This window comes from Camellia sinensis, chromosome 7, assembly GCF_055761805.1.
Source record: "Camellia sinensis isolate YWXY chromosome 7, ASM5576180v1, whole genome shotgun sequence".
NCBI lineage: Eukaryota > Viridiplantae > Streptophyta > Magnoliopsida > Ericales > Theaceae > Camellia > Camellia sinensis.
This window is the reverse complement of record NC_138967.1, coordinates 34,554,052-34,565,181: the sequence shown is the minus strand read 5'-3', so window position 1 is coordinate 34,565,181 and position 11,130 is coordinate 34,554,052. Positions and strand designations below refer to the sequence as shown.

The window sequence follows — 11,130 nt, the reverse complement described above, 5'->3', positions numbered from 1 at the left end:
AATTTAATTAATTAATTAAATTAAATTAAATTTGTGACAGAAAGTAAATTTAATTAAAAAATTTAAATTTTAAATAAACTATTAAATATTTGATTAAATATAAGCATGTGACTCAAGTGGTTTGTAGAATATTTAGTAACAATAATGTTACCTCCATTGATTTGGTATCGTTCAAATGGTTTGAATTTGTTTATATTGGTCGTCCAGTAGGTCAATTAACTAATCATTTAGATAATAGGATGACAATTGCGGTAGACGAGAATAAAAATGATCGTCTTACAGATCATCTGATTGATACAAATTTAAGTGATTCAAGTGACCACAAATTTGATGAATAAATCATTTCACACTTAGTAATTGTAACAAGCCCGCGGGGGACCTCGCTACAGCTCGGACTCGACTTTTCGTAGTCACGGTTCTAAATCTGAACCAAAGAGTCCAAATTCGGCAAATCGTTTTAGGAAAACTGATTTTTGAAAGAAGTGCCAAACATGGACTGCTTTGCCAGATACAGAGTCGCCACCTAAATATTTTATTTTGGGAAATTTAGGAAACCCTGACTCGGTGCCAAAAGGCCACGTGTCCGTCATCACCAAAGTTGCCTCAGCTCGGGAACTTGGGTACGATTGGGGAAGGTCACTTCGTGAGCACCCCCGCTCGCCCGGTCATAGACCGGCCTCTACTAACCATGATATCAATTTTTGAAAACATTGTGAGTTCTTATTCCGGTTATTAGCCTAGGTTACTATTTGATGCTCACAGCATATAAGTATAGACCGGGTCGTCCGAATTGGAACAAAACATTTCATGTTTGTTTTTGAAAATGGTTTGCTACCCGTTGGTAGGCTTGAAACATTTTGATGATTCATTCCAATTCAGATAACCCAACCTTCACCCACAGGCATTCAGGCAGATATATCAGATAAGCACATAGCCTCATGGTAAGCATGCTATCATGGCATTCACTCACACACATGCAAGGATGCTAAAGCATAAAACTCACCGAGTACTCCAAGCCAAAATAGAAACTATATTAGAAATCATGCATGATCCTAAGTGTACAGAAATGCCTAATGCAACACATGCAAAATGCAACTATAGTAGGCTTGGCTATTCTAAGATGGCATATGAAATGCTACAACTAACATGTATTCAACTTGGAATTGAAAGTACAATGCAGTTAGTATGATGCGCCGAGCCCGATGCATGCAATACAGATGAATGATGCAAACATGCTGTCATACTGTATGCTAATTAAAATATGCCCTAATCTAACCATCAAAAGCGGATAAATAAAAGGGAGAAAGACGTGGGGTTGGAAGACATACATCACACTCACCCACACTTATTACAGTTGTGCCCTCACTCGGAGAGTCCGAATAAATAATACAGTCCAAATATTACAGTCCCCAAATAAAAGAATATTACAGTCCAAAATATTACAGAATTCTAATTAATCAATGAATTAACTAGAAAGCAAATAAACTGGCGTGCAAGCCAGGGACTGCCTTGCTTCTGGTGGATGATGCATGTCCGGACTGTCTTGCGCGGAAATCCACCGGAATGCCCCAATTAGCCTCTGTTTACATCTGTTCTTGAAATGCGTGCCAAGCCCCAAAAGTTTGCTGATTCCTGGTTTTACTGTAACAGAGAGCAGGAAAGGGGCATAGCAATGTATTTGCACAAATATATGCATGTCTCGATCCTCGTGCCACCAATCACGCATACCGAGGCGTGATGGTCGAGGAGTCGAAATGCACAACTCAATATAGGATGAATGCACATGAAACTACAGCTAAAACCTAACTCCATCATGGATAATCCGGAGTGTCGGCGACTGGGGGATTGAGACACATTTCGTCACTTGGAGTACGAAATGTACCTCGTTTCCCGTGCCCGGGCTAACTCCTATTCCGGACACGATGCAATATGCATGATATGCATGAAATGCAACTAAGATGCAATCCTAACGTACACAATGCTATGAAATGAGATGCCTCGAAATGCGTGCACACAAGCACGCAAACCGAGAAAATACAGAATGCTATGGAAATGAAGTGCCTCGGAGTGCGTGATCACGGGCACGCAAACCGAGGCGATGAAATGTGTCTCGAAATGCGTGCACGCGGGCACGCAAACCGAGGCGATGATATGTGTCTCGAAGTACGTGCACGCGGGCACGCAAACCGAGGCGATGATATGTGTCTCGAAGTACGTGCACGCGGGCACGCAAACCGAGGCGATGATATGTGTCTCGAAATACGTGCACGCGGGCACGCAAACCGAGGCGATGATATGTGTCTTGAAGTACGTGCACGCGGGCACGCAAACCGAGGCGATGATATGTGTCTCGAAGTACGTGCACGCGGGCACGCGAACCGAGGCGATGATAGAATGATATGAAAATGACATGAAAATAACAAATGGGCTTATACCAACATAAGAGAGCCTCAGCCACACTCACATCGGATGCCGATGGCAGAAAATGAAGTGCCTCGAAATGCGTGCACACGGGCACGCAAACCGAGGCGACGATAGAATGATACGAAAATGACATGAAAATGATATGCAAGCATGCTAATGGAATTTCAGCAACAAAATATGGGGGAAAACAGTCCCGAAATGAAGCGAAATGACATGAAATGCAAGGAAACGTCCCGAAATGCAACATTAGGCATCCGAAATGGCCTATAGCCATGCCAAACATGCACAATATGGACACGCAATACAAAGACAGAAGCTAGACAGTCCCAAAAGATGCACTTTAACAGTTATAAACATGTCCAAAAAGCAAGTATAGGCAGAGGAAAAATAGCATGCAAGAATAGGGGCCAAAAGAGGGGTAATGAAGCAAGTGGTATAAGCAAAACCCAAACTGAAAAATTTCCTTCTACAACACTGAAGATGGACCAAAAATATGAACATTTACAGTATATGGCAGACCTCAAATCAGTATACAAACATGCTAAAAATGTGATGCAAAACAAGGCTCAAAAGGTGCTATAACATGAAGTATATAAAATATTCACCAAACAGAAAAAAAAGTGTGAATGAAACATGAAGTATAGGCCAAAATAAGGCCACTTTCAGTTCGGACCAAGGTCCAAAAACAGAAGCAAAAAGGGTTACCAATTTATGCAGAAATGGGGCCAAATAAGGGATTGAACTACAAGTGGCACATGGAGACACCAAACAAGGTTGAGCCCTTCCTCAATGTTGAAGAGGGGCTCAAAATAAGCCTTATATCAGTTTATAACATGCTCAAAAACAGATTGTTCATGGGCCAAAGATAGCATGCAAAATCATGACATACAAGATGATCAATGAAGCAAGTATATTATGGAGGGCTCAAACAAGGTTGAGCCCTTAATAAGAAGTGAAGATGAGCTCAAAATATGACCCTTTTCAGTTAGGGCCGAAGCTTGAAACCAAAAAGAAGTGGGGCTTAGAAATAGATCAAGAAAAAGGTTCAAAAGGTTAAAAGTGTAACTTACCCTTGAAGATTCAAGCTTTTGTTGCTTCTTGGATGGATTTGCAGCTTCTTTTGCCTTCTAGAAACCTTCCTTGCTGCTGGAGGTGAGGTGGTGGTAGTAGAGCTTGGTGGTGTAGAAGGAATGAAGGTTAGGGACTTAGGGTTTTTTGAAGAATTGAGAGGGAAGAAGATGGAGTTGGCTATGGAGCTTTGAAGGAGAGTTTTTCTAACCCTTATGAAGAAGGCCACCAGCTGGTTATAAGGATCAAGAATGGGGTGTAAAGGTGGGGGAGAAGGAGGGCAAAACTCCCCCACAAAATATCCCCCGGATACAGAAAATATCTGGGGGATATTGCCCCACAGCTGGAAAGGGTACAGTGCAAGGAAGCAGGCCGGCCTCATACTTTTGCTGGAGATGGCCGGCCGGCCACACCCCCTAGCCGGCCGGCTAGGGGTCAAAAGGGTCAAGGTGATTTTCTGGCCGGCCAGCTATTGGGGAGGTAGTTCTATGTGTGTACAACACAACCATGTAGTTGAAATTCCAAGAAAGTGGGCCCAAGGGGTTCAACAATGGCTCGGAAAGAGGGGGTCAAAAGGGTCAAGTTGACTTACTGGCCGGCCATGAACTTTTAGGGGCCTCTCATGTGTGTACATCACAGATATGTGGTTCAAAGTTCAAGAAAAAAGGTCCAAGGGGTTCAACATTAGCCCGGAAGAAAGGGGTCAAAAGGGTCAGGTGACCTTAATGGCCGGCCATGAACTTTTAGGGGCCTCCCAAGTGTGTAGATCACAGATATGTGGTTGAAAGTTGGCAACACTAGCTCCAAGGTATTCAACATTAGCCCGGAAGTGCGAAAAACGGGCGCCGGGAGGCTCCGGAAGAGAAATAACTGGTTGCTGCAACAATTGCTGGCCTCCCACCCTTCAGTGACCTTCCCTGTGATAAAACAGAGGTACCTGCCAAAAATGAACGAAAACCGTTGCAAAACGAACGTTCCGGGGCCAAAACACGCAGTTCGGGGTCCCGAAAATGGGCTGTTAAGCACCGCAAATGGTATTCGACCTCGAAGTGGGTTTCTCAGCTCCCAGTGTCCCTAAAAAGGGATGAAATAAGATGTATGCCAAAAATCAGAGCAACAGGAGATGGTTAAGCGGTCCCGAACCGAGGCACACGGCCTGACGGCTCCGAAAACCGGGAACCGGGAACCGGACTCCGAAGTGGGCAAAATGGCCTACGGCCACCAAATGTAGCCTACGGACATTGAGAGATGGTCTACGGGACCTCTCCCTTCCCTCGAGAAAAGAAACAGAGAAAACCGAGTCTGGCTCGCAAACCGAGACAAGGCACAGAAAAGGGTTCGGAAGTCTGGAGGCGGGGCTCGCAGCCGCGACTCTGAAACTTCTGAACGAGCAAATCATGCAACATCACCTAGCGCTCAATCGGTGACGTCTGAGTCTTAAGGTCAGTCAAAAATGGGGTGTCTACAGTAATTAATTTTTTGTCATTAAAATTCCCGCTCAATTTGTTGGGAATCCACATCCTCGCCCGCAGGTAACATTAGGAAACAGTCTTTCCTGTCCAATAATTCCAAGGAAAATAACAGGTGCGCCTATTTACACCTCACATTTGGTCTGAAGGCACCCACTACTCAGTTCACACTTTTAATAATTTAAAAAACATAATTTTTCTCAACACATACCACAACTTTTCATTTTTGCCCTTAGTCCCACATTACTTAGGTCTGGTTTGCATGTTTAAAAAAAGTCAAAAAGTCATTATCCTATTTAAATCACATCATCTTATTTAAGTCACATCACCTCTCTAACACATCACTTCAAACCCAACCCAAACCCAACTCATATTTCATAAAAAGTCAAAAAATGCACTTATTTAGATCATCCCAAACAACCCCTAAGTACACACCTCAAATTCAAAAAAAAAAAAAAAAAAAAAAAACCAACTGTTAGACACTTACCAGCAGCCATCACTGGTAACTACTATCAACGCCAACCATTTCACCATTCTTCTCCCTCACAATTGCCAACCTCCGACCACCACTACAACTTGTTTCTCCAGCCACCGATGACTTCCACCATGCGAACAACCGTACTCTCCCTTCACCACTACTAACAGCCTTGCCTCCACCATCGCCATCTCAATCAACCCCGTCGCCCAAATTTGCCATCACGATCCATCTCTACCTCCATCGCAAGCCTTCATCCACCGTAGAGACAAAGATAGATCGCGAAAGAGAAATAGAGTAATTAAGAGGTGGCGGTGGTGGCAGTGGACACTAGGGTTTTGAGACGGGGGATGAGCTAGAAAGGGTTCTGCGACAAAAGGTAGGGGCGGCGGCGAAAGGATAAGCCGATAACGAAGGGGCTGCGATGCAAAGAGGAGGAGGCTGTGGAGGAAGAAGCAACGAGGGAAAGGGGAGAGTGGTTGGGGAAAGGGTTGCGGCAGAAGAAATGGGTAGTCGACGCTGGTTAAGGTTAGGTTTCGGACTTCGACGTCGGAGCCGGCGATAGAAACGACGGCAGTGACAATGATTTGGGGTTAGGGTCAATAAGGGTTACGGTTAGGGTTTGGATGTGTATTCAGTTGTGGTCATTTTGATCATTTTCGGTAAGGTCACTATATTAATAAAAAATAACCAATTAATAGTGTGCCTTGAGATCAAATATAGTGTGTAAATAGAGACACCCGAAAATAACCTGTCAAAGTTTCCATAATTACAAAACTACCATCCTCACATGCAGGTTATTACTAGGACAAGGCAAAATACCGCATAATCTATTAAAATTATATCGATTCGCATTAATTTATACTGTTTTATCTGCTAATTGTGATTTAAACTTTAAAATTTATAATCTACTTTCAAAATCACTCTGCTCCCCTATAATTAATGCATATATATTTTTTAACTTATAATGAAAGTTTCAAATTAAAAATGAGTGTAAAAGAAATTTAATATATAAAATTTATTAAAAATTAATAGTTATATATATGAAAATTTAATTTGTATTATATATATATAAAAAAATATTATATAAATTACATATTATATGTTTCGCGAAGACATGAGTAAAATCGACCGTCCTACATATCATCTGACTGGGTACAAATTTAAGTGATTGGAGTGACCAAAAATTTAATGAATAAATCTTTTTTTTTTTTTTGTCATTAAGGATTGGTTTGATATGTTTGAAAAAAAAGTTAAAAAATTAACAAGTTATTATCTTATTTAAGTCATATTATCTTATTTAAGTTACATCACTTCAAATTCAATTCAAACTCAACTTGTATTTTATAAAAGGGAATGACTTCTGTTGTTGGGCCCATGGAGGCCCACCACGGGTCTCGTTTTGATAATCTGAATCGTTCAATGTGTGGAACTCATCGAGTATTATATATCTGTAAAAAATCACGTTGATCGGATATCGATAGCTATGTGATCAAAATAGATTTTTGTCAACCGTTAATTTATTCACCGTCCATTTTTTTTTATACAAAACTGATTTGATCACATAGCTATCGATATCTGATTAACGTGATTTTTTACGGTACTCAACGAGTTCTATTCATTCAACGGTTCAGATTATCAAAACGAGATCCGTAGTGGGCCCCTACGGGCCCAACAGTACGATTCAGTCCGATTAAAGATTAGACAAAAACCATGTCCTTTATAAAAATAAAAAAATATACTTATTTATCTCATTCCAAACAACTTTTAAAATTCTCGCCCAACCTGTTGGGAATCCAAACGCTCGCCTACGGGTGACGTTAGGAAACACTGTCCCCTGTCCAATAATTCCAAAAAACATACCTGTCAAAGTTTTCATAATCACAAAACTACCATCCTCACATGCAGTTTATTAGCACGACGGTGTAAAATATCGCCTAATTTGTTAAAATAATATTGATTTGTATTAATTTGTACTGTTTTATCTATTAATTATGATTTAAACTCTAAAATTTATAATTTATTTTTAAAATTACTCTGTTCTACTAATTTATATATGAAATTTATAATTTATTAAAATAATATCGCCTAATTTATAATTTATTTTTAAAATTTTTATAATTTATATATATTTTAACTTATAATAAAAATATTAAATTAAAAATAAGTGTTAGAGAAATTTAATATATGAAATTTATTATAAATTAATAATCATATATATGAAAAATTAGTTTGTGTTATATATATAAAAAATAGAGCGAATTATATTAATGGTCTCTATAGTTTTGAGCTTATGTCATTTTGGTCCATAACTTTTCATTTGTAATACATTTGATCCTGAATTTTGAATCTTATTCCAAATAAAGACAATTGAAGATATCATTGTTTAATTTCAAGGACAAAATCGTCAATTTGATAAAATATAAACTAATTTGACAAAAAATAAATGTTAAAAAAATATTTTTAAATTTTTAAAAATTATTTTTACCTACTAAAGATAAAATTATATAAAATTAATAAATCTTTTAGACGTTTATTTATTTATTTTTTTACCAAATTAATTTTTATTATGTGTTTAGATAATGATCATGTAATGAGTGATTTTTATTTTCATTAAATTAGTTTTTATTTTTTCAAAAGTGAAATATGATGACAACTTTAATATCATTATTAAACCAATCGATTAAATCAAAAAATCCAAAACTAACAATAATTCATATATATTAAATATATCGATTACATATTAAAACCGTAACAATCACCCATTACATAATCATCATCCAAACACATAATAAAAATTAATTTGGTAAAAAAAAGAATAAATGTCGAAAAGATTCAATTTTACATAATTTTATTTTTGATTGGTACAAATAATTTTTAAAAATTTAAAAATATTATATTTTTATCAAATTAATTTATATTTTATCAAATTAGCAATTTTACCCTTGAACTTAAGTAATGATAGTTTCAATTGTCCTTATTTGGAATAATATTCAAAATTTATAGTCAAATATATTACAATTAAAAAGTCAAAAATCAAAATAACACGAGTTCCAAACTATAAAGATTGTTAATATAATTTGCTCTAAAAAATATTATACAAATTATATATTATAAATTATGCAAAAAAAACTTAATAATTAATTATAATATTTTTCAATCTATTAACCTACCTAAAATCACTCAAATAATAATTTGTTAACCTACCAACCCGTCATTTAGGTCAAGTTTGGCAAGTTAAAAAAAATTAAAAAGTCAAAAAATTACTCAAAAGGTTAAAAAGTTATTACTATTCATCAAAAGTCAAAAATTACAGCTACACAACTCTCAATCCTAATTTTTTTCTACACACTAATTTATATAATTTTTTAATACACATTTTTTCATAAAAAGTCAAAAAATTAACTCAAATATTTATATTTTTTCCTTCAATTTTTTAATATAAAAAAATAAAAAATATATTTATTTAAAACACCCAGAACAATCCCTAAATTTATAATCTTACTCATAAATCTTCCGAATCGTAGCGCACACCCTTTTTACTTATTACAATGCGCAGACCAATGAAAACGCAATTCTTGCCAAACGTCCATTCGACACTATCATCGAAGGGTCAAGATTTAAAACATTTTCCTGATGGCATTTTGGTTAATTTTCCTCAACAACAGGGCCAGATTGTAAACCCAAACGATATATGTCTTCATAACCCCACCTCTCATCCTCTCTTTCCTGTATAACCACTTCTCCCCTCTCTCTCTCTCTTCTCCCTTCTCCTCTCACCTTTCCTCCTCCTCTCTCTTGACTTTTCCTCCGCCACGCTCACGGCGGCGCCACCACTGGAATTACTTTCTGTCTCAGATCCAGCCGCGTTGTCAGATTCCGGCCAAGTTTCCGGCCACCGTCTCTCTCAATTCAGCTCTCTCTCTTTCTCTCTCATCTCATCTCATCTTCATACCTTTTTTTTTAATTTTTTATATTATTATCTGTTTGCTTTCCTTCCCAACTTTTAAAATAAAAAAAAAAAAAAAAATTGTTTTGAGTGATTTTACAATTTTAACCTCCACTTTCAACGTTATTTACAAGTTAAACCCACTTTTTGGGCAGTTGATTTCACTGTTTTACCTATTTTTCTTTTTGTTTTGGAAAAATTATGGATCAGTGATAGTTCCCGAAAAATATTACAGATCTATAAAAAAAATTATGTTTTTATTTATTAATATTTATAAAATTTACTATTTATTTGTAATTACTGTAAAATTTCCCCTTTTTTCTACTGATTTCTCGATGACGGTTTTGCCCTCTGAAAATAACGCCAAAAATTGATTTGATATTTGAAGTTGACGTGGCATTACTAGATTAAAACCAAAAAAAAAAAACGGACGGCTAGGATGAGGAGCGTCTTGACGCCGGGCGCATCGAGAAAGCGCAAGGAGATTGATACAACTACGACTCCAGCCGAGCCGGTTGCTTCTAATCGGCTTCTAGCTGGCTACATGGCCTACGAGTTTCTATCGAAAGGTACGCTTTTTGGGCAGAAATGGGACCCGGCTCGAGCCGAGGCTGTGGCGCCGGTATCGAGTGTGGGGGAATCGAGGAGGACGAAGCCGGAGAAGAAGAGCCAGAGCGTGGAAGCCGAGCCGAGCGGGAAGGTGAAACAGCACTATGAGAGTTATGGTGACGTGGCTAGATTATTGAAGGGAGATGGGGCCCACGTGGCGGAGATTGTCAACCCCACGCAACTTGCTCGGTGGATTCAGATGTGACAATTGCCTTGCGTGGCATGTCCTGATTGGTGTATAGTATTTTGGTCCACGTAATATATGCAAGACCTCCTTCAGCGAATGAGTTTCTCCTCCATAGCTGGTGTGGTGAGTCGATCGAAACTCATATCAAGGGCCTCTCTCTCTCTCTCTCTCTCTAAAAACTACTAACCCAAGATGGAAATGTGAGAATGTTATTGTCACTTTTGTCTTTTTTTTTTCCTGTGGATTTCTTTTGGTATTTTAGATTTTGTTGATTGCTCTGTATGTATGTATGTATGTATGTATGCATGCTTGTGTTTTGTTCAGTGGTTAACTAGGTTTTCTTTCATATCTTTCATCTGAGCTATATTGTTATATACTTATATATAGCAGTGGATATGTATGCGTCCACCCATGAATAATATGTTATTAAATCTGTAAAATATAAATTTTAATTTTAATTTAAAAGTGCATATCTTAGGTGTTGCAAGAGGCTCATTCGCTTCTTTATAATAGTATAGCCTGATCGTTCCATAATGAACACCATGAAAAACCTTCACTTTATATAATAATATATAGGGCAAATTACATATACCCTTCGAGGTTTGGTTAATTCACAGATATCCTCTGAGGTTTGAGAAATTATAAATTCTTCCCTGAATGTTATATTTACATAATAAATTAGGGGGTAATTTGTTATGAAATGTAAACTTCAGGAGGCAAATTGTTATGAAAATACAAATCTCGGAAGGCGGGATGTAATTTTTGAAACCTCAAGAAAGTATCTGTAATTTAGTTAAACCTCGAGGGAGGTATATGTAATTTGCCCAAATATATAAATTTACATATCCAAGTTATTGATTGGACAAGAAACCGTTCCATAGTAAAAATGGAGGAAGTTGTAAACGTGATCTGATTTTATTTATATTATGTGTTTGGTTTATAGATCTTT

General features: G+C 37.5%; 1 protein-coding gene across 1 annotated transcript; it reads left to right on the top strand.

Moving 5' to 3' along the window:
• Nucleotides 1-9,160: 9,160 nt before the first annotated feature.
• LOC114269065 (uncharacterized) lies at nt 9,161-10,527 on the top strand. The gene has a single exon (XM_082877746.1). It carries the CDS (start codon nt 9,825-9,827, stop codon nt 10,197-10,199), a length of 375 nt encoding a protein of 124 aa, XP_082733872.1. The 5' UTR covers nt 9,161-9,824; the 3' UTR covers nt 10,200-10,527.
• Nucleotides 10,528-11,130: the final 603 nt, after the last annotated feature.